Source organism: Megachile rotundata, chromosome 15 (assembly GCF_050947335.1).
Source record: "Megachile rotundata isolate GNS110a chromosome 15, iyMegRotu1, whole genome shotgun sequence".
Taxonomy (NCBI): Eukaryota; Metazoa; Arthropoda; class Insecta; order Hymenoptera; family Megachilidae; genus Megachile; species Megachile rotundata.
In genome coordinates this window covers 9,933,767-9,955,938 of record NC_134997.1, presented here as the reverse complement: position 1 = coordinate 9,955,938, position 22,172 = coordinate 9,933,767, and the positions used below count along the sequence as shown (strand labels likewise).

The following is a 22,172-nucleotide window of genomic DNA, read 5'->3' as shown; positions in this document are numbered from 1 at the left end:
AACCGAATTCGACAAAAATTCATTTTCTGGCTTTATTAGGCATCAAAACGCATCAAACCCTTATAGAAATTTGTTTCTAAATGCCTCAGGAACCATACTACGTCGTCCAAGTGCCGAAATATTGCACTTTGCAAACGCAGTAGAATTGACATAGGCGTCTCACGTGCGTATCGCAATGCTGACACAAAATAATTATTCATTACCCGAACATTATTTATGAACTTTTATGATCTAACCACGTAAATAATGCATTGCTGTCCATTCTTTAATCATAAAAGTTCATAGACTGTGCTCAGAAAGTGAGTAATTAACAATTTTGCATACTCATTGTCGTGTATATTCCTCCTGCCCGGCGCTTGCGCATGCCACGGAGGAATAATTACCGAAAAACCATATCCTCGTAGATTTTAATGTAGAATTGAATTTGCTCACGCTTATATACTTGACTTTTTAACTTTTTTGTCCATGTTTTTCTCTTGCACCACTCAACCAATTCAACCGGATGACACGGTTAACTATTTTTGCTTTAGCGTGAAATTTACTTGCTCGCTCAACACCGTTAGATTAGGCGCGGAGCGCCTCAATCAAACAGACCTAGTTAAGTAGTTTTCCGAATCAATAATTTACTCAATTAAATTACATGACTGTGCTTACTAATTTTTATAAATATATTAGCAAAAGACAAAGAAATTCACTATTAATTTAATAGAAGAATATATGTGTATAAATTACACACGCTGACACATAAAAAATAGTACGTTCAAATGATATCACCGACATTCTTAACCTACAAATTAAATAAATAAATAAATCACAGAAACCAAAATCACCTATCGTATCGTTTGAGACATGTGCAATGGCGTTAACATCAGCTCGAATGCAGCATCTTTTAAGTTCGCGCCGCGTAAATTAGCTTCTTGTAAGTCTGACCCAGATAGGTCACAACACTGAAATGCATATGAACAATTTATTCATTTTATCAAGTTTTATAAAAAAATAAAAAATTGTTACCTCTAAATCAGCACCAGCCAGTACTGCTGATCTAAGATCACAGTTCCTTAGGATTGCATTTTTTAATGTTGCTACCCTAAGATTTACAGCAGCCATGTTGCTGCCTTCAAGATTGGCACCCTTAAGATTTACACCTTCCATATTCGCAGGTAAACCACCAGGATCTTCAAAATTACATGAGTGAAGATTAGCAGCAGCCAGGTTTGCACATAACATCCTGACACAAACTAACTGAGCACCTTGCAGATTTGCATGGGACAAATCTGCTCTTTCAAAACAACAACCTGATAAGTTGGCACCTGCTAGATTACAGCCACGCATAATTGCATACTGGAAAAAATAATGAATATCTAACTAGGTACAAATCATCTACTTTGATATAAAAATAATTTTACTTACCTTAAAATTAATATTTCTAAGATCTAGTTTTGATAAATCAGCACCAACAAAATCGACACCTTGGAATCTAAGTTCTGAGGAAATTGGTGTTGACATCAGTGCTTTAAGTACATCTTTACGAGTTAAAGACACCATACCACTTTTTTCAAGATTATCATCATAGGCCATTGTAAGCAATATTTCAATGGCACCTTCTATCCCATAAAAACGTGCTTCTGCCAAAACTCCTGTAAAAAATATTTATTACATTAGTTTAAACAAAAGTGTGGCACAATAACATAAAGTAACTGAATTAAAAACAATTCTATCGTACTTCAAAAACTTAATGAAGAAATTATATATCATTAAATCATGTTTAAACATAACAAAAAGTACACCTTCTACATTAACGTTAGCATCAAGTATTATTTGCCCATGTCTTAAATAATTCAGTAATGGCTCAAAGTATGTAGGACTTCTGTCAATTAAAAAGGCTCCATTTTGATCCTGCCTGCTAGGCAGGATTCTTTGTTCATTGCCTATGGTGTCAATAAACATTCTGTAAATATTTTATATGTTGAATATATTATATATAAAATATGTAGAAATATTTTTAACACAAAAATCAATCAAAAAAGTTATGTTTACCTGGCCAACATACTCATTGGCTCCTTTTTAGTCAAAGTATCTCTAGTTGTAGTAAAATATTTTCCACCAACATTTAATGTGATCCATTCTGAGTTTTTATTTAACTGACCCTGTATATGAAGCTTATCCTTTGCAATAAAATCTTCTCCACTTGAAACATATAGGACATCGTCATCTCTACAAAAAAAAACTTGTGAATTAAGCTTGTTCCTATAACAAATATTATGAAACTAATTATTAATTTTTTAATCATGACACTAATCAAAGGCTCATTAACAAAGTATGCATTTTACCGGATTAATTTAATATCATCAACCTCCCCACCTTGAGGAGTAAATATTCTTTTAGCAGTTATTTCAAACTTTGCGCTGGCAGCTGTTAATAATTCATCTAACGAATGAGTCACCATAAATACCTAACAAAATTAAAAACCACCATATATGTAAGATCTATTCCAGTTTGCGTTCATGTTAAACCATTAATTTTACATAGAAAATTACGCTAAAGGCAACAGCATACTGTACATACATCATTTAAAATGTGACAGTACAGAATTTCTTTATATTTTACAAAAATCATTTAAAATTTAAGTCAAAGACAAGAGAACGTAATTTACTATAAATAAAATTAAGTCACCTTGCCATTTACATCAGTTCCATTCACAAAAAGAATTACTCTCTTCATAACTAAGTAGCAATAAAATTTTATGTACAATAAGAGAAAATAATATTAGTATTTAATTTTACAGAAATACAATAAAGTCAAAAATAAGTTGTATTTGACATCGTACAAGTTGCCATCTTAAAAATATCTACAAAATATAAAACATAAATTTTAGAGATACATCTAATGCAGTAAAAACTATAATTGTGACTGTGCGTTGTACACCGCCTTAAAACTACATTTTCAACGAGAGATCATACTCATCGAACGAGTTTTTGTTTATTCAACACATCAGACCTGATTGGCTCGAATGTTTTGTAACCATGGATATATGATGGATCTTTGGACCGTATTCATAATTAATTAGCATAAATTATTTGCTGACTTTGTTCCGCAATTAGAGTAATTCCAATAGGCTCATTTTCATCTGCATAGAATTGTATACTTCTAACATCTTGTATTTATCGCATTATCAGCGGTTTTTACTGTTTGTTTATTTTTTCCCACCATGTATATCTCCGTATGATAAAAACTAGTTGTGCAGGAACATTATCTCTTATGGTCAGGAATTTCCCTAGACTGAATTGTACAAACCACTGACTATAGTTATTCTCTTCTTGCGGTAAACACAGTGTATATAATTTGTGCAGTTTCCAGTAATATATTCGTGAAGAAAATGCACTTTTAAATGATTGATTTTAATAATAATTGTCATTATTTATTTTGTATGATGATGTAAATAAAGAAAATACTACGATTGGTATCCCTGATTATTATTCATTTACATACTCACACAGATAAAACATTTAACCTAGACGCAAACTCAGAGAGTATGGCTGCGTACAGTTTCACGGAATGACTTCGTCGGTGAAAATGAATAATTATTTAATATTCAAGTGAATAATAATCATTTTAAATATTTCTGTTAGCATGGAATTGGGCTTATCCAACACACTATTAGCGGGTGATCCACGATTAGTGGATCACATTGTAGGAGAAGTTAAATCTCAAGGGATCTTTGATCAGTTTCGTAAAGAATGTATCGCTGATGTTGATACGAAGGTATGCAATATGTATTTTAACAATTAATTTAACAATATAATCTCAGAAGAATTTCTGTAATTATTCGAACCAGTATTCTAATGACTTTTAACATAATTCATTATAAGATCACATTGATTTGTTTTTTTAAGTACTATATTTATGTATGTAAATGCTATATCTGCATACTGAAGAAAAAAATGATTAAATGCAAATTATGTATGACTTAAAAAATATTCTCATTCTGTAATTAATTTGAAGAAAATGTATAAAATGATACATTACACAAAAATGACTTGTTGGTTAGCAAAAGAAACATATGATTAGTTACATGAGCATAAACTCCATTTTTTGTAATGGTACCATACAGATACATTTCACACATTTTCATCATTTATTAAAATTGTCATATTAAAAAACTTATATAACTTGAATATTTCATTTACTCCTGTGTTATTTTGTTAACCAATAGAGTACATTAAAATATTATTAAATTACACTGTATTGCAATAATTTAGCTGATGTCATGATGTATTATGTTACAGCCAGCATATCAGAATTTACGTACAAGAGTTGAAGGATCTGTGAATTCGTTCCTTAGTAAACAATCATGGAAACCAGATTTAAACAAAAATCAGTTGAGAGAAACTCTACGGAAACATATACACGATGCTCCTTACTTAGATGCTGGTGTAGAGCGTATAGTGGATCAAGTTGTAAATCCAAAAGTATATTCTGTGTTTATGCCGCAAATTGAAGATGTAGTATACAAATTTCTAGGCATAGAAAGACCTAAGGCAAAAGAAAAAAATGGTGCATGTGGCCTTAAAGATTTATTACCTAAGGATTTAGATCCTGTTTCACCAGAGTCTGACAAAAATAGTTTAAAAGATGTGTCTTTGGAATCCGTGGATGCAATAGAAAGTTTAGATGTGAGAAAAGATGAAAAATTATTTAATGAACAAAAGTCGCAAGAGGAAGAAGTGTCGAATGAGAAGAATAAAGATAATATTTCAGAGAATGGACAAATTTTTTCGGAAGAAAAGGTGTTAGATGAAAATGAAAAAACTTTTAATAAGACTGGTAGTAATTTAAATTTAAATACCTCTGGGAAATCGGATGACAAAACAGAAGAAGATGAAGAAGACAGTCCTACTTTTGAACCGATTGATATAATGAATTTAAATGAGTCTAACATTTCCAATGATTCACATTTATCGGGAATATCAGAATTAACTAGCCATAGATCTAGAAGTCCTGATTTTTGCAACGAATTATCGAGGGACAACTTTGAGTACAGCAACCAAGACTCACAGTTGAGCAAAGTTTCTTCAGACTCTCGATTATCGATTGTAACAGATTTTGGATCTTCAAATCATGCATCAACACCGATTCAGGATTCTTTAAAAGATGAAGTCAATAAAGATAAATGTGATGTTAGAAATATTAAAGACAATTTTAAAGCTGTCAGAGAATACGAGTCTAGTAAAAATAAAGGTACCAAAAGTATTTTTGAATTAAATAAAAATAAAGATGGGCAAGATACTAAAGATTCTAAAAATATTAAAAACAATTTATCGTCTAAAGAAAACTCGCGTGATGCTACAGATAGCAGTACAAAAGACAAATATGAACATAAAAATAACAAGGATAAAAACAAAGATAGTGAATCGAAATCAAAACCCAGAGATAAAAATCATATAAAAGATGACAAGCATCATAAAGAGAGGAGTAGCGGTAAAAAGCATAGAAGCCACAGCAGCTCAAAGTCTGATAAATATGATAAAAATAAATCTAAAGAAAAAAATGATCAGTCAAGAGAGAATGTAGATAAAAGTAAAGATACAGAGAAAAATAATTACACGACAACAAAAGAAGATAAAACAAAAGAAACGGATAAAAAAGATAATATTAGCAAAGAGGGAAAAGATTTAAAAGATCTTTACAAAGAAAAAATTAGAGAACTTAGAGAAAAGAAAGAACTTACAGAAAAAGAAAAATTAAATAAGGACAACAAAGAAACGAAATCAAATAAAGAGAATAAAGATAGAAAAGATTCTCCAAAAGATAAGAAATCTTATAAAAAAGATCATAAAAGTTCTTCCAAAAATTCTTCGTCAAGTTCTCATGAAATTAAAACGGCTAAGACATCAGAAAAAATTGTGGATGGAAAAGAAAAGAAGAGTGATTCAAAAGATAAAGATAAAAGTAAACGAGACGAAAGACGTAGTTCTAAAGATTACATAAAATCTAAAAATCATGTTAGCATTAAGTCGGATGGTACCGAAAAGTTAGAAAAACAGGATACAAAAAAAGTAGTTAAAAATGAGAAAGATGAAAAAACTGAAAAATCTGAGGTAAGAAAAGAAATTAAATCAAATAGTGAAAAACTAAATTGTAAAAAAGATGCCAAAAATTATGTGCAAAACAAAAATTTAACTCGAAACGATAAATTAGATAATAAGAAGGACGTTAAAAGTGATCCACAGGACAAGGATAAAAAACGAAGAGAAGAGAAAAAATCCAAATCAAAGGATGATCATTCAAGTTTAAGAAGAAATTCTAATGACCGGCGTTCTACAGATAGGGATGGTTCAAATGGATCAAGCAGTAAAAGCTCACAGTTCAGTAGTAATTCAGGTTCCAACAACACAAACAATAAATCAAATACATCTACTTTCTCAAAGGAAACAAATCATGTGAGTAATTCTGGTAGTGAAATATCAGACAGTATCGATGAAGTATGTACAAGTGCATTAAAATTATCACCAGAGCAGTCAAATTATAAATTGGACAAAGTTACAGAATTTTACACAGAGTACAAAACAGATGATAGTAGTAATTATGAGGTACATACTAAACAGGATTCTGAACTGAATGACGGTAACTTACCTTTAAAGAAACGAGCATTATTTGGAGAAGATAATAGTGCTTTAGGAGAAGTGAAAGTGAAGAAACCAAAATTTGCAAAAAACATACATGAAGCTAAAAAATTGATGAAGATTAGGAAACAAATAGAAAAACAAAAGCTTAAAGAACACAAAAAATTAGAGAAAAAGATTCAACAGAAGGTACAAACAGTACAACCGAGTACAGGAAATAATGATAATTTTGAAAGTATGCCAGATGAAGAACGCGTTCAAATAATAGAAATACCAGACGAGGAATATGAAGAACCGTATCCCGAGAAACATACAAATTTAACATTAGAAGAAAGATCAATTATGATGTTACAAAGAGAAGCAGGTACAAAGGATTTATTAGGAACACATTCTGATTTAAAATTAAAATTAACAGACATGGAATTGTGTATACAACAATCCTTGGGTGAAACACTTCCTAATAAAAAATTAGAAAACGTATCTTCACAAGAGACAAATTCTAAGACTCAAGCAACACTTACTGACAATAAGGGAAATGAAGAATTATCAGATAAAGACTCATTGTCTTCTATAATACTAGGAACTAGTTGCAATGTAATAAAAGAAGAAAAAGTAAGTGATTCTCCAAGCATATGTTCAGAAAAAGAAACAAAACAAGAAACTAGCATTTCTAATTTAGAAGAAAAATTAATACCTGAAAAATCAGACCCTTTTGATATTGATACCAATAAAAATAACAGAAATGAGATATCAGAACAAGACTCAACAGATAGTGTAGACAATGTAAATTATATAAAAATTGATAAAAGTATAGAAATACCTACAACGTCGAAATCTAGGGATGAAGACGTTTCTCAGGATATCCCAAATAACAGTTTTTCTAAATTAAATGAAGGTATTAATGAATCAGATAATATCAGGAGGATTAAGGAGGACAATGAATCTTGGGCTGCAGAATCTACATCAACAGTAGCTGAGGATAATGAAGAGTGTCGCTATTTCAAAGCTGATAATGAAAAGTCGGAAAAATTCTCTAATTTTCTAGAATCACTGGAATTAGTAAAAAATAGTTCTTTAGAGGACATTATAGAAAGTTTAGGAGGGCAAGTTGTATCATCAATGCCTAAAACAATGGCACCTCCTTTACCCAAACGCAAACATTCTTCTAGCCCATTAACAGATATATTGTTAAATAATTCAAATAATAATAATGATGGTCATAAGAAAGCATTGAATTTACCTACTGAAGATGCATTAAATAATATAAAAAAAAGAAAACTTGTTGTACACAAAAAGCAAAGACTTCAATCTAATGTATGTGCTCCACAAGGATTTTTAAATGGAGAAAATTTTGTTATGCCCCTAAGTCCAGAAAGTGATGTGTCTGCAACTAGTGAAAAAATACCGTCATCAAATCTAATTAAAGAAGACAAAGGGTATGTTGAATAATTATTTTTCTAGTGAATGTTTTTTACCATGGTTTCATAAATTCAGGATTTTATTCATGAAATTTGGACACATTGCTGATATTTATGAATATATATAATAAACCAAGAATACTAAATTTATATCTGTTACATTTGTTTATTTAAATCTCCTATGTAAAACAAATTTTCAGGTCAAAAACTTTTTGTAACAAAAATTTACACTGTAAGCAAAATGTGTAATGTAGAAACTTAAATTGATATATATATATATATTATTTGTAACATCAAAATAGTTCGTTTGAGATATAAATATCTCTTTACTATTCATGTCATAACTAGTTTATTATGTAATTACAGCCGGCATAGAAGCAGTCAACGTTACTCAAGTGATGATTTATACAAACCACGTCCATTATTTTCAAGTTCTTCTCGCAGAAGTAGGAGATCTAATCAGGTATAGCTAGTAGCTTGTAGTTTCAGATGTTAAATCTTTTTCTTTGAGTGATACAAAAACAAGTCCTGGTTGTTGATTCTAGTAATACACTTTATATTCTACTTGGATCAAATATTTTTGAACTTTAACTGATACTAATTCTGGTATGACCAAACTAAAACTGTAAGCTATTAGATACATTATAGTATCTTTAAAGTTTGTTCCAAATTGTATTATATGCAGAAAAGTTCAAATTAATATATTTAAAGCTTTTTTAGATAATTGTATTAGAAAAATTAAAAAGATTTCTATAGGTTGACGTTCTTTACATTTATTATACATTTTTTAACAAATTTTCATTACACTTAGTAACAAAATACTAAATATTTTAAATAATTATTGTCAAATAATGCAACTTGAACAACAGTTGTTTGTGTAGAAATATTGAATCCAATGCAGTATTAAAAAATACGCACTTAAGAAATATTTTTAAACGAATGCAAAGGTTTTTTAAAGATACTTATTTCAAAAAGGACATACTGCAGTACTTTGAAACTTTTAAAAATGTGAAAAATGATAAGTATATGTACACGTTAAAGTAAATTGTACAGTCATTAAATTCCATTAGAAATCATGTAAAATTTTATATTTACAAGAGCATGTATAAAATTTGTGTGAATAATATATTTTTAATTTACATTTAAAATTACATTGATACTACATATTTATGTAGTTCTTATTTATTAAAAAAGGGGTGAAAAATAATATTTTTTCACATTACTTATATTAAACTTTTTGTATAAAACCAATTATAAACAATACACAGGTTTGCAATTAATACTGTGCAATTTTCATTAAAATATATTGTACACAGTACATTGAGAGGTACAGAATGTATTTATAGGATCACAAATTAGATAGATATCATATATATTATTTAAAATAACTACATTACTCATATCTTACAGTAAGTTTTTATATATGATTATAAAAACCTTTCATTTTTATTGTTCAATTTTCTCATAAAATTTTTTCTGAAGTTAAAAATTGATGGAAAATATGTATGAGATTATAAGCCTGATCAGATTCAATCAGAAGAAAATTACTATGTTTGAATAATTATTGTGCATTGTGTTATGTACAAATAATTTTCTACATCTAATAATTGTTTCCATTTCTTAACATGCTACTATTGATAATTTGTTTTATAATTAAATTTAGTAAGGAGAATGGATGTTAAAACCAATTACTCTGTGATGTTAAAAGAAGATAAGCAATAGCTTCTACAAGTTTCTTTAAAAGATTATGAAACAATAGTAGCAAGAGAATTGCGGTGCAGAAGAGTCATTCATTTTTGCCATGTTAATAATTGCGCATCACATCACTTTTTACTTAATACTTAAAATTGTAATATTAAATTTTTACAAGGATGTTACATTTGTTAATAAGCGTGTTCTTTATTCTGTACATGTATAAGTTTGTATAAATATGTATATAAAACTGGAGTACATTACACTTTATTACTGTGAAAATATTGTAGAATATTTTTTCCAACTTTTTAAAATATTTATTGCCATATGTAATATAGTGATTAAAAATTTATATATACTATAAATCTCACTATTATTATGATTGCTTTAAAATAAAGCGATTTTTTGTATACATGTTAAACAGTGCATAAATATTACAACCTTCCTCCACCTTACATAACAGTACAGAAAGCTGTTACTTCATATATCGTGTTACAAATAAAACTTTTCTACTAAAAATAGTAATTCTTCTTTCTGATAATTCTGGTGCGAAAAGAAACAATTTCCCCTTTATCTAATAAACATTGCAGATAATAAAGATAAAGTAGAGTCAACTGCATACGTACGATATTTGTATTACGATATCTGACGCAAAGAACGTAAAATTGCATGAATACGGTATAGCAGGCCAAAACAAACAAATTACATTAGGTAATCAATTAATTACAACTGTATTTTAAAGCATCTTCTTTTGTTCCAACTTTTATGAAATTGTACGCGTCAATCAACCTTGCCATTTAACCGGAGTTTTCATAAATCCATATGCAATAACCACGGTGTATAGACCTTTGTGTATTATTCAGAATAAGAAATTTATGTATTAGAAACGCTAACTATTTCGCATACCATAAGGAAAATACAATATTGAAAATACACATGTGATACTTGGTAATCGCAGTATTTCCTATAAATAGAATGACAATTTGTGAACATTTTATCATACTACGTAATATGATATTGTGCGCGTTTACACAACACGTGCATTGTCCGGAATATTGTAGAATAGGGTATTAGAACACTATGAAGAATAGAGTTTTTTCAATATTGCTGGTTATTTACCTTTGCTACGCAACAAACTTCTTTCTAGATTAACTTGTTAAACGACGATAAGAACATAGGAATAATTTTTCTTTTCAAACATAATCTATTGTGAAATCATCAATTCTTTCAAAAAATATAAATGTCAATAAACAGAGAATATTCTAACCGTATATATTTCAAGTAAAACAATGTACAATGAATTTGTAGTAACAATTTAATCTGTACAGAAGAGTAAAGTAAACTCTTTTCAAATGAAAGATAACGATCATACAATACTAATTCGTATAAATTGAATGAAGCATCTCTTCGTCGTGATAACAAGTGCAATATCAGGGCCGAATTGAAATCTTCAGAGGACCCAAACGTTAAAAAATTTTAGTAGTTTAATTTTGGAAAATATGAGCCATAATAAATTCGATAAAAAATTTCTGCATTATCCTTTTCCCTTGGACGTTCTAAACACGTGTTTATTTTGCCTATTGATTTTATACCATAAATCATGAATATTTTGATGCAAAGCTAGAGCAATAAAAGAGCTAAATATCACAAAAACTGTTCACTAAATTTATTACAAATAAAATAACCAACAGAAAAGGTTTGATGGTGCTCAAAACATTAATGCAGCCCTGATTATCATGCACATCCGTGCACATGCAAGCCTTGCACGATAATCAGACCTTACGTATGTAGGTAAGCTCACTACTGCGTAGCACACATGCATGAACCACGTGGTTGAATACGACGCATGCGTGACACGTGCGCGCACACCTAACCTCATCGGATCAATGTATGAGTATTCGTAACAGTATTGTGAAGAATGCCAGTATGTATCGGATTCCGTAACGATTCGAATAAACAATCGGAGGCAAACGCCGTATATTCTTGTATTTCAAAGAGGACTTGTAAGCAAGTACAGTAATTTCTTTACAACACGGAATACGTGGAGGGGATTCACATTGTAAATTTCTCTATCGAGGTAGCAACCTTTTCGATTTCAATACGATTCCATTGAGCACGGACAACGAGTACAATTACGTCCCGTCATTTCGAACGAATAAATGTTTCCCTTAATTTATTTTTAATGGAGATTTCATCAATTATTAAGCAAATGCTGCTATATCGGCGTTAACTCGGCATCGGTCGCTGCTGAAACTGCGTTGTCTGTTTCGAGAGTACATACAGTAATTACGATAGTTTAAAGACCTGAGCTGGAGTTTGTATTAAAGTACCTTCAGAAACATGAATGCGGAAATTTACGAAAGTTTACCGACGTCTTCTGTGGCTATACACATGACAGCAGGTGCATTCGCTGGAATTATGGAACATTGCGTGATGTATCCACTTGACAGTGTTAAGGTAATAACTTTATTTCTCCTACATTTTTTCTAGGATACTTTACATAACCTCAATTACCGTTTCACGATATTTAGTTTGTTATATTCGAGTAAAATGCAATGACATGTAAAACTATGACATTGTAAGTCACATGGTCTTTGAATAACAACGAATATGGTATTCAAGGCACGAATTAATTCTTGGAATTCTACCACTTTCCTTGTTGAAACGTGGGAATCTCCATGCATCACGATCGTTGTAATCTTAAATAAATAACGAAATATTTATCTTCTCAAGATAATTACAGTCATTCTTCGGTAGTCGGTAGTCTGTAAAATTATTTTGACGCTCGTATTAGTTAAAAAAAATATTGTGTAATCAATTTTAAGCAACATAATTTCATAACTGTTTCTAGGTATTAATTCTCTTGATGCACGAACGATTGTATTAGTCATCAAATGATTTAGCAAAAATGTTTTGTAATGATGATTTACTATTATCTTTTCAGTTGTTATCTATGTAATAACAGGTGTAGGAGACATGCATACATATAATGTGCTATCAAACATTGTTGCTAATACAAATTTAGTTTTTTACATAATTTATTAATGGTGAAATTATGTAAGCAGTACCAACAAATAAAATGAATTCTGTGTAACAGAAATAAATCATTTCTATTGTCTTCTTAATTATTTTTAATGGAAGTATTCCTGTTATTTTTATTACATTGTTCTATTAATAATATATATTTAATTTATATACCACATCTATCATTGTTTTTTAATCTCCATTGTTTTTTAGTTGACATATTTCTATTATTTATAATATAATCGTTATAATCTTTATTTTAAACAATTTATGTCGAAACATGTGTATCAGTTTAAACTGTAATTATATATAAGAAGAACAACAATAGTATTAATACCTGAAAGTAAAATTATCTTGTACTGATACTTTTGTGTTACTACGAAAAATAAATGTCTGACAGTGTTAATTCATGTAAGATAATGAAACAGCAAGATGAATTTGAAACACTCGTTATATAACACAGGCCCGTCCAAGTAGGGGAAGCGAAACCCAAAACATGTGTTACATTGCCCCTTTCAGCATTGCTTCTTCAGCTTCTTGTCTCTAAGCGAGAAAGAGAGAGCAATAGAATTCTTACCATCATAGCTGAAGAAGTACTATTGGAAGGGGAAGTGCAATACATGTTTTAGGATTCACTTTCCCCTACTTGGACAGGGCTGATATAACACATTTCTTAGTTCTATTGCAGTAGATCCTATTTTTGGTTTTCTTTTCAACCTACAATCTATATTAATGATTGCTTTCATGCTTAGAAAATATATTATTAATAAAATATACACATAATGCAATATGTAAATGTGTTATATAACATTTAAATATCCCTATAGAAACGAAAACTTAAAGTTTAATGACCTGTTCTATATCTTACTTGCAAGATATTATCATTCATATCACTGTATTTATTATTGTAATTAAAGACTTTTATGACTCATAAAAATACTTTTATGTGTTTATATATCATTAATATTTATCATTCATTGTATGTTTGTATTTATATATGAAGTATGTATAGAAATTGTATAATCTTAATACAATTCTTTGTGCACATTTAGACAAGAATGCAAGCATTAACACCAGGTCCAGGTGGAGGAGGTGGAATAAGAACAGTTTTAAGTAGTATGATACGTCAAGAAGGTGTTTTAAGACCAGTTCGTGGTATGAGTGCAATGGTTGTAGGAGCTGGACCTGCACATGCACTATATTTTTCATGCTATGAGTTTATTAAAAACAAGCTCGTATCTTCAAGGGCGCATTCAGAATTGAATGTAGTTGCTTATGGATCAGCTGGTTGTATAGCAACACTTCTTCATGATGGTGTAATGAATCCAGCAGAAGGTAATATGGTTTCAAATTTATCAATTATTCAGTCTACTCATTATGAATATGATGTACTATATGGTGTCCTGAAAAGGTATGGACATGTAGAACTGTGGATGTTCCATACAAAAACAAAGCAAAAAGATTTTTTTACCATTCTGCAATTTTTATTTAAAAATGTAAATTAAAATTGGGTATTGGTTTTTCAACATGTCCTATTTAGTTGTCTGCAACTTAAGTTACACATTGCAAAATGGTAAAGAATTTATTGATTTATTTTAACACAAAGAATCTGCAGTATACATGATGCACAACTTTTTCCAGGCACTGTATGTATATAAATTAGGTGTATTTTCTAAAAAACGAAAAACACTTCTTTTATGGGGAAAATACATAAGCTAAATGTCGTTCATAATTTTTAGAATTTTATCCAATGAAGAATAAAATTATCTTATTCCAGTGGTTAAACAGCGATTACAAATGTATAATTCTCCTTATCGAAGTGTTGTAACGTGTATAAATAACATATACCAAAATGAAGGTTTACGTGCATTCTATAGAAGCTATACAACTCAATTGGCTATGAATGTGCCTTTTCAAATGATTCATTTTATTATTTACGAAACTGCACAAAACTTCACAAATCCAGAACACACTTACAATCCTATAGCACATATGGTATCTGGTATGTACATCTTCTATAAGAAAACTAATTTATACTCAAAAGAACTGCATTAAAAAAATTATATAAATTGTAGGCGCATTAGCAGGAGCTGTTGCTGCTGCATGCACAACACCTTTAGATGTTTGTAAAACGCTTCTAAATACACAAAATGGTGTACATGCTCAAGGTATGATAGATGCTGTTAAAAAAGTTTACAACTATGGAGGTATAAGTGGTTATTTCCGTGGTATAAATGCCCGTGTTCTTTATCAAATGCCAGCAACTACAATTTGTTGGTCCACGTAAGTACATAAACATAATAGTAATAATAAAATCGTTGGCAATAAAAAGATATATAAATGCATCATTTATAAACTCTAAATTTAAATCAAGTAAAACAAAAAGTTAATGGTTTATAGTTTCAAATGAATTATGTTATCTTGTTTTATATAACATGCAATACAAAAATATTCTTTTTTATAAATTATTTAGATACGAATTTTTTAAATATATTCTTCATAAGAAACAAGACGATGGATATTATATACCAGAAGCTGACAATGATTTAAGTGGAACAAATCAGCAGGCTGCTTCTTCCTGGTCTAGTCGTATTGAAAACGTGCGAGTATATCTTAAAAAAAATACTCCAACCTCAGAGTTGCTCGATGTAACTACAAGTTAGGTATTTTTGAATTCTTTAATAGTACCATTTAAATTGCACCGAAGAACTGTTGGATGAAGAAGCATCCGGTTTACGTATTTGAAGAGTTTATCGATGATATTTCGTTAATTCATCTGTTACAATGGTATTATTACACATGTATAAATAACTCGTAACGAGTGGGTATTACAATTCATTAATTAAAAATTCATTTTTGAGTCAAGTGCAGGGCGCAGGCTCATTGAAACGAAAATGTTGCAGAAAATTGTTTAAGTTACTTCTCCATATATGGCAATTTGAAAGGACATATGTTATCTATAATATAATTGCATTTTTTTATACGTTAAAAATAATCACGTAATAATTTACAAACATTATCAACAATAACAAATAACGATTACAAACTGACAAAAAAAATCAAAATTCATGAAACAAAGAATTATATAACAAACATATTTTATTCTTTTCAACAGTATACAATTTGTAAATTTTGCTGAATTTTTTATTTTTATCGAATAAAATAATTATTGCTATATTAATTTAAAATGAAAATAAATTGAAATTGAAAGTTAGCAATTTTACTTTAAGAACGATACATTTATCGATACATACTAGTATAGGTGATTGCTAATGAAGTGAGAAATAATGGATAGAAACAATATTGTCTATCGTACTGTTCATATAGAGTAACATGAAAAGTTTATCACAATAATTGAAACAGATAAATAAATTATTATTTTGCAAAGAAATAATGAAAATACCACTAAATTATTTGTAAACTATGTACAATTTGTTTGTGAAACAATTATACTTTTGTTGTGGAATAATTTATATTTTAACTTATTTTCACAAACATATTTCTAACGTTTATAAATTATGTAACGTATAAAAAATCGAAATGTAACAATAATTATACATAGAATCAACCAATCATCTTTAATATTAAATAAAAAGAATATAATTGTTTTGTATAAAAACGAAAATTGTTAAAAATATTTTACTTGATGGCAGTAAAATTGTATTTAATATAAGTATTTTAAACATACTAAATTTGAATACCTGTTCTTGAATAATAATTTTACAGTATATTCAATATTGTACCATATATGTAGATTAAAAAGATGACAGTGGGATGCATGAAAAAAAAAGATGAGTAACGACGAAGTGTGCATATTGTAATTAAGTCGGCTTAATTGAAAACTAATATTACTCTTAAAAATTCTTAATTAAAAATCTTATATGTTTTGAAAAAGAAACGAATAATTTTTACTATTTAATAGTTGTAATAACTGTAAGGCAGGTTCTAAGTTTAGACGAAATGTAAGTTTATTAAGATCTATCTGAAATGAAATCCTAGATAAGTGTTACATAAAAAATGATAGAATATTGAAAAGAAATTTTTATTACATCAACTGTCTAGACCAACTACGATGGTGTAAATTAATATTTTGTAGAACAATGTAGATAAGTTAATATTTATATGCGTATGTACAGTATGACGAGACAGGTTAGAAAAAAAAGAAATGGTAATGTTATTGTTCGATAAGTACAATTCGCCTTGATTATACAAGTACAAATTAAGAATTGCTCCTTAGTCAGTTTGTAATATAAAAAACATTGCATCTAAACTTTATGATGTACCACAATATTGCTTCCTATGGCTGTGATTACTGAGTCATTTGATGTTGACTTTAAGAGGGAGTAATATCATGTGAGAACTCATACTTCACGCCATATTTATTTATTATTAATCATTGTTACTGATATTTCATTTGGCGCTACAAAACATGTCACTAATCTTTATGCACGTAAAAGTATACATGTTTTTTACAAATATTTTTTGGTAGACTCATCTCAATTATAAATATATGTATTATTTTTGAAAATACATTCAAATTATTTCTAGACTACGATTTCAATTTTTAGTAAAAATTTTATAATAAAATTTGATAGATGCACACTGTATACACGCGAATATACATATGATATATGTAAAACGTTCAAGTATATCAAATTGCAGTGTGTTCAATGATCTTTTTACTCGTGTCTTACGTTTGTGGTAATCTCTCAAAATTTATTTTAATGCACAAATTTTTATTGTGTATTCTTTCTTTTTAAGCGTTTTAAATACTCACTTTGCATAGGGTAAAAGACAATATCAGCCGCCCAGTTTTTATCAACATCCAAAGTTTACGTTTGCGTAGGTCACAATAATCGGCCGATTCCCCCGGATTATTTATCTAAAAAATTAATAAGCAAATCATTCTTGTTTCTAAAATCAATTATACATACTAATCTCTGCCTCTTAAATTTATTGTTCAATTAGTTTGTATGTAACATAATGATCCCACTGGTATTATATAAGTTAATGATAATGTATTAAAAAAGATAATTGATTAACATTATTGAACATACAATAAAGAAACGTACTATATGTAATAATAATGTAAATAAAATAATTCTGTAAACTATGTAGAAAAACGGAAACAATTTTTTTTTGCCTACTGCACTGATGCAGGGAATTGTTAATAAATAAACATTAGAGCATCACAGATAAAATCTTTGTGTAAAAATCATGTAAATTCTTTTTATACAAGTTTCCCAGTTTTTTACTGTTCCATATTATCAAGTGTAAATTAAATCATGGCAACTGGAGGAATTTGCGACGCACGATGTCAGGCATTTTGGACTACGATGATACGAAGAGAAGAAGCGATGCGAATCAGATGGTTTCTGAAGAACCAACAAAAACTGTTAGCTCGCTTAGAAAAGTCGAAGCAAATTTCAATGTCGCCTACGCGGGAAGCAGACAAACCACAAAGCGTGGACACTGTACAATCGTGTTGCATGTCGTAATAAAGCTAGCTGTATAGCAAAGGTTAAATGTCATTTTCTGTTTCATAGATACGTTTAAAACCTTTGCCGAACTGGAGACCCATGGAACCGGACGGTTCTATTAACATGAATATAATGAAACCAATTGACCCTGAAGTAAGAGCCATTTTGTACGAAAACACTCCAAGCTTTATCGCTGCTGAAAATTACGCTCGTGAAAGGTTCATGCAATATGCAACAATTTTTGTACAACAATATAGATTACATATCTCAGAAAAACGAAAAGCCAGATATGAATTTCTTTTTTCCGTAAGATATTTTTAAAATCGTGTACTAATCTTGTACTGATAATTATAGATTAAAAGATAGCCCAGAAGATCGCTATTACTATCCGGATTGCACAAGTTGGGTACACGGATGGCGCCTTACGGATTATCCACCCGTTCCACGAAGCAAAGTCGGATCAAGAAATGTCTTGATACGTGAATTTTATCATCCGAGAATATCGAGCCTCCAAAATGACCCAGAATGGTACCGTTCGTCCCAAAAAACGCTGAATAAATGTAACAATACAAGTTAATGGACATATGCCACAATGTTTCACAAATTTGTAATAGTAAGTACTATACATTTTCTCTTTCTCTTTGTGTTTAATTTTTTTAAAGATATTGTTTAATTCTGTACATTAAAAAATATACTTTGACATTGTGTTTTATTTCAACTATTAAATATATTTTTTTAACATTTTGACAAAACATGTACCACGTTTTTCCTCGAAGCTCCAATTGTTACGTCTCTTCATTCTTATCTAACGTAATCAATCGCTGTAACTCTAATGGCAGCACATACTGTGCTTGACCCGGCGCAGCATGGAATACGAAGTCAATGAATCTCTGGAAGTGTGTAGTAATCTGACACAGTTGATCTTCTAATGATTTCTTTTCCAAATGACAATTAACAATTTCTTCCCTCATTACGCCCATGATATCTTGTAGGCGGGCAACTAACTCGCAGATTGCGTTTATTTGTTTCTATATTAACGTAAAATATTTTAGTAAAACGTTATCAGCCACGTGCATAGATGGAATTCAGTCACCTCGAAGAATTTATGTATAGTGTGCTTTTCCCTATCGCTTCGAAGCCGTTCCAAACAAAGAAGATAGATTATATCAGTCGCATTTTGCATTTCAAGTTGGTGCCTCTGAATGTATAACTCCTTGCGTAATTTACTCTGGAATTCTTGCATATTCTTGTTTAATTGTACATGTTTCTCTCTGTATAAAATTTATCTGATTATTTGAAAGAAACGGTATAACGTTTTAAGAGAATAGGAACCTCATGATATGATTGAAATCAGCGATTATGGTTTCCCTTTGGGCGCGGAAGGTGTCTTCGAAGTCTTTGTACAAAATGAGCACGACGTGAGAAATTTCGGTGCGCATCTTCTGCATCATTTCACGAACCACGTTTATTCGTTCCTGCACGACCGCCTTTTGGATGTCTTTCTTATGCTCGGCGGTCACGTTTGCCCATTCATTCTGAGAAGCAAAAATATTTTCCACGTTTTATCTTAGATAGAGTAGTTTTTACAATATAAAATTCAATATCTTCAGGGAATTAGATATCTTCGTGCAATTAGATACCCTTTGTAAGAAGATACCTTCGAGAAATTAGATAGCTTTGTGGAATATAATATTACTTTAATGATAATTGACTGAATTTGTTGCACGTGACGTAGATCATTGCACGGTCGATTTCGAAACGATAAGTTTTAAATGAAAAATATTGATAAGACAATACATTAGTCATCTACGCCTATACATTCGATACGTAACCTAACAATTTTTATACCGGTTAAATAAGCGACGCTTGATATAAATCTAAATTGATTATGTGGATCAATATTTTTCCCGTAGAATTCTGAGAAGGACCTTGAAACAAATTACTCACGTTGTACCTATTTAAAGATAAGATTTCTGAGAGTATTCTTTTATCTCAGAGTCTGGAGACCTTAAATTATCACGTAAAATCAATTTAGATGTTATTTCAGTTGTGCTTATTTTGGGTACTGATGTAGCTACCTGTTATATTGCCTTATTTCAAATACAATTGAAATATTTCATCAAACTTAAGGGACACAGTTAATGAATCACCCTGTATAAGTAGCTAGTTAATATAACTACACAATAACAAAAACATTAATTTTGGACCACCCTGTATGACTACTGTTAAATTCCATTTAAAATTAAAAGAAATTACTTCTAATTGTCGTTGCAATTGCTTCTGCACACAGCTCAAATAATTTTTGTAATTCAGGTGTAATCGTTGCACATGCTCCTGAGCTTCCCGCCTTTTTTTCGCTTGGTACATATGAAACTTTTCATGGGCTTCTTTCTGTATTCTTGCTCGTAGATTCTCTTCAATTTCCTTCTCAACGCGTTTCAAAATCTCCTCTCCTATTTCTAACGATTTTAATCGATATTATAATCACTGACATAAAAAACGTTATCTGGCGAGGTCCGTTAGATCAACAGCTGCATACCAAGAGCCTTTGGACATTTGAAATTTTAGAATTTACAAGTTTACAAATTTTCAATATGGAGGTATTTAATGTTCTACGTATTTCGATCTATATCATTCAAATTTAGGAGACTAAATCCACCCTAATTCCCATTTAACTACATTACCAATTGTAATAGGCTATAATTCGATTTTACAGTGATTACCTAGGATATTTTGATGTACGAATGCTTTGACAACTTGGAAATCCGTTGGCGGTGTATACGCGGTACCACGCGAGTCATCTTCAGACGATATCGAAAAACAATCTTTCGATATCTTCGGTGGCGTTAAAACGTCTAGTAATTTCTTCGTGTCATCATGAGTGTATTGGAAAAATGCTTGTGCTAACGATGCACCGAGACATGCACGAATCGATGATGATGGTAGAACTCCGATGGTTGGACATATTTTTGCATTGCACACGGAATTTGTTCGATCTGTAACAATTTTATTGAAAGTATGTCCATGGCAAAATGCATACTCGAATATGCAAGGAAAATGGTGTAATACGTATGCATGGACGTATTTTCGAGCTGTCAAATTAAAAAAAAGTACTTTGTGTCACCTGTTGATTAAAGACGCCCCCCCTGTCATTCACTTCAAAAGTTACCACGTGTTTATGAATTCTTTATAAAATCAAAAACAAATAATTCGAATACGAATTCTTGCATTTTTTTCCTGTAAGGACAGCTGACGTGTTTGGCACAATATTTTTACTCTTCAAAGAATACATTTTAAGCTGATAGCGTCTAAATTTACAATTTTTATCTATATTGAGTTTATGGTTATATTTATCGTTCCGATAGGGTTAAATAGTTTTGGGATATCTTGTTTACAAATTAAATAATTTACGGGCGGAAATCTTCAAAACACGAACCACTGTTTTAATAAGCGATAACATGTGCGATTGTCGACGTAAATGAAAGCATCATTGGTATTTCCTACAAGTTTATAAGCAGGATCAAAAGTTATGTATTCAATCTTGAGAATTTAGCGGGAAACCCTGACATGTAATATACGTATATAACACGACACGTGTCTTTAATTACACTCACTCATTTTTAGTGCTTGAAAATATTTTGCTGGTCAGCAATTTATACTGAAAAATTTACCTTCACGAAGAATTTAACCTTTCCAAATTTACATCTTTTTGGCAGATGACAGGCAATTGGAACGAAAAATGAAACAGTTGACTTTAAATGTTAATACTGTGAAATGTGTCTCGTTATTTCGAACATTTATAACATGGTACAATTTTCGTTACAAAATAAAAAACGTATAGTATGTTATATTTTATTTTATTTAACTGTTACTATTATAGAAACATTTATAATAGTAACATAATTAAACATGACAGAAGTCTTGTATGTATTAAG

The 22,172-nt window shown here is 30.1% G+C and overlaps 5 protein-coding genes across 14 annotated transcripts; 3 read left to right on the top strand and 2 right to left on the bottom strand.

Moving 5' to 3' along the window:
* Positions 1–603: 603 nt before the first annotated feature.
* On the bottom strand, positions 604–17,631 carry LOC100881130 (BTB/POZ domain-containing protein KCTD9). 4 transcript variants are annotated; one of them, XM_012286068.2, is made up of 7 exons: positions 17,535–17,631; positions 2,331–2,452; positions 2,038–2,214; positions 1,788–1,948; positions 1,411–1,637; positions 1,012–1,341; positions 604–947 (listed from the first exon to the last, which is right to left on the bottom strand). In XM_012286068.2, the coding sequence occupies exons 1-7, from the start codon at positions 17,580–17,582 to the stop codon at positions 831–833; spliced, it is 1,182 nt and encodes a 393-aa protein (XP_012141458.1). In that variant the 5' UTR covers positions 17,583–17,631; the 3' UTR covers positions 604–830. The 4 variants fall into 4 exon arrangements, with proteins under 4 accessions (XP_012141458.1, XP_076396531.1, XP_003703544.1 ...); XM_076540416.1 differs by lacking the exon at positions 17,535–17,631 and adding an exon at positions 2,998–3,207; XM_003703496.3 differs by lacking the exon at positions 17,535–17,631 and adding an exon at positions 2,674–2,949.
* On the top strand, positions 3,517–12,840 carry LOC100881240 (uncharacterized). Of its 6 annotated transcripts, none has more exons than XM_012286082.2 (5): positions 3,517–3,762; positions 4,287–8,059; positions 8,408–8,504; positions 9,705–12,190; positions 12,585–12,840. In XM_012286082.2, exons 1-4 carry the CDS (start codon positions 3,631–3,633, stop codon positions 9,705–9,707), a joined length of 4,005 nt encoding a protein of 1,334 aa, XP_012141472.2. In that variant the 5' UTR covers positions 3,517–3,630; the 3' UTR covers positions 9,708–12,190; positions 12,585–12,840. The 6 variants fall into 6 exon arrangements, with proteins under 6 accessions (XP_012141472.2, XP_012141473.2, XP_076396528.1 ...); XM_076540413.1 differs by having other exon boundaries at positions 3,518–3,762; positions 8,408–11,736; positions 11,815–12,190; XM_076540412.1 differs by having other exon boundaries at positions 3,518–3,762; positions 8,408–11,810; positions 11,940–12,190.
* LOC100879742 (mitoferrin-1) lies at positions 12,074–16,226 on the top strand. The gene is made up of 5 exons (XM_003703648.3): positions 12,074–12,190; positions 13,810–14,092; positions 14,535–14,759; positions 14,833–15,040; positions 15,231–16,226. The coding sequence occupies exons 1-5, from the start codon at positions 12,074–12,076 to the stop codon at positions 15,418–15,420; spliced, it is 1,023 nt and encodes a 340-aa protein (XP_003703696.1). The 3' UTR covers positions 15,421–16,226.
* LOC143265895 (uncharacterized) lies at positions 17,452–22,028 on the bottom strand. Of its 2 annotated transcripts, none has more exons than XM_076540418.1 (7): positions 21,852–22,026; positions 20,961–21,233; positions 20,494–20,696; positions 19,570–19,772; positions 19,331–19,508; positions 18,997–19,265; positions 17,452–17,639 (listed from the first exon to the last, which is right to left on the bottom strand). In XM_076540418.1, exons 1-6 carry the CDS (start codon positions 21,853–21,855, stop codon positions 19,023–19,025), a joined length of 1,104 nt encoding a protein of 367 aa, XP_076396533.1. In that variant the 5' UTR covers positions 21,856–22,026; the 3' UTR covers positions 17,452–17,639; positions 18,997–19,022. The 2 variants fall into 2 exon arrangements, with proteins under 2 accessions (XP_076396533.1, XP_076396534.1); XM_076540419.1 differs by lacking the exon at positions 17,452–17,639 and adding an exon at positions 18,716–18,787 and having other exon boundaries at positions 21,852–22,028.
* LOC100879851 (uncharacterized) lies at positions 18,043–21,721 on the top strand. The gene is made up of 4 exons (XM_076540420.1): positions 18,043–18,231; positions 18,304–18,455; positions 18,592–18,850; positions 20,954–21,721. Exons 1-3 carry the CDS (start codon positions 18,043–18,045, stop codon positions 18,812–18,814), a joined length of 564 nt encoding a protein of 187 aa, XP_076396535.1. The 3' UTR covers positions 18,815–18,850; positions 20,954–21,721.
* Positions 22,029–22,172: the final 144 nt, after the last annotated feature.

What these genes read in the sequence shown, in the direction of transcription:
- LOC143265895 (XM_076540419.1), bottom strand. An exon ending in CGTACATCAAAATATCCTAG is followed by an intron (nt 20,697 to 20,960) that starts GTAATCACTGTA and finishes TAAAATCGTTAG; the next exon opens with AAATAGGAGAGGAGATTTTG. An exon ending in AATTGCAACGACAATTAGAA is followed by an intron (nt 19,773 to 20,493) that starts GTAATTTCTTTT and finishes TTTGCTTCTCAG; the next exon opens with AATGAATGGGCAAACGTGAC.
- LOC100881130 (XM_076540416.1), bottom strand. Translation starts at nt 3,057, where the DNA reads ATGAATACGGTCCAAAGATCCATCATATATCCATGGTTACAAAACATT. An exon ending in GATGATATTAAATTAATCCG is followed by an intron (nt 2,215 to 2,330) that starts GTAAAATGCATA and finishes TTTTTTTTGTAG; the next exon opens with AGATGACGATGTCCTATATG. An exon ending in CCAATGAGTATGTTGGCCAG is followed by an intron (nt 1,949 to 2,037) that starts GTAAACATAACT and finishes AAATATTTACAG; the next exon opens with AATGTTTATTGACACCATAG.
- LOC100881240 (XM_076540413.1), top strand. Translation starts at nt 3,631, where the DNA reads ATGGAATTGGGCTTATCCAACACACTATTAGCGGGTGATCCACGATTA. An exon ending in TCGCTGATGTTGATACGAAG is followed by an intron (nt 3,763 to 4,286) that starts GTATGCAATATG and finishes ATTATGTTACAG; the next exon opens with CCAGCATATCAGAATTTACG. An exon ending in CTAATTAAAGAAGACAAAGG is followed by an intron (nt 8,060 to 8,407) that starts GTATGTTGAATA and finishes ATGTAATTACAG; the next exon opens with CCGGCATAGAAGCAGTCAAC.
- LOC100879851 (XM_076540420.1), top strand. Translation starts at nt 18,043, where the DNA reads ATGGCAACTGGAGGAATTTGCGACGCACGATGTCAGGCATTTTGGACT. An exon ending in AACCACAAAGCGTGGACACT is followed by an intron (nt 18,232 to 18,303) that starts GTACAATCGTGT and finishes TCTGTTTCATAG; the next exon opens with ATACGTTTAAAACCTTTGCC. An exon ending in GAAAATTACGCTCGTGAAAG is followed by an intron (nt 18,456 to 18,591) that starts GTTCATGCAATA and finishes TGATAATTATAG; the next exon opens with ATTAAAAGATAGCCCAGAAG.
- LOC100879742 (XM_003703648.3), top strand. Translation starts at nt 12,074, where the DNA reads ATGAATGCGGAAATTTACGAAAGTTTACCGACGTCTTCTGTGGCTATA. An exon ending in ATCCACTTGACAGTGTTAAG is followed by an intron (nt 12,191 to 13,809) that starts GTAATAACTTTA and finishes GTGCACATTTAG; the next exon opens with ACAAGAATGCAAGCATTAAC. An exon ending in TATAGCACATATGGTATCTG is followed by an intron (nt 14,760 to 14,832) that starts GTATGTACATCT and finishes TATAAATTGTAG; the next exon opens with GCGCATTAGCAGGAGCTGTT.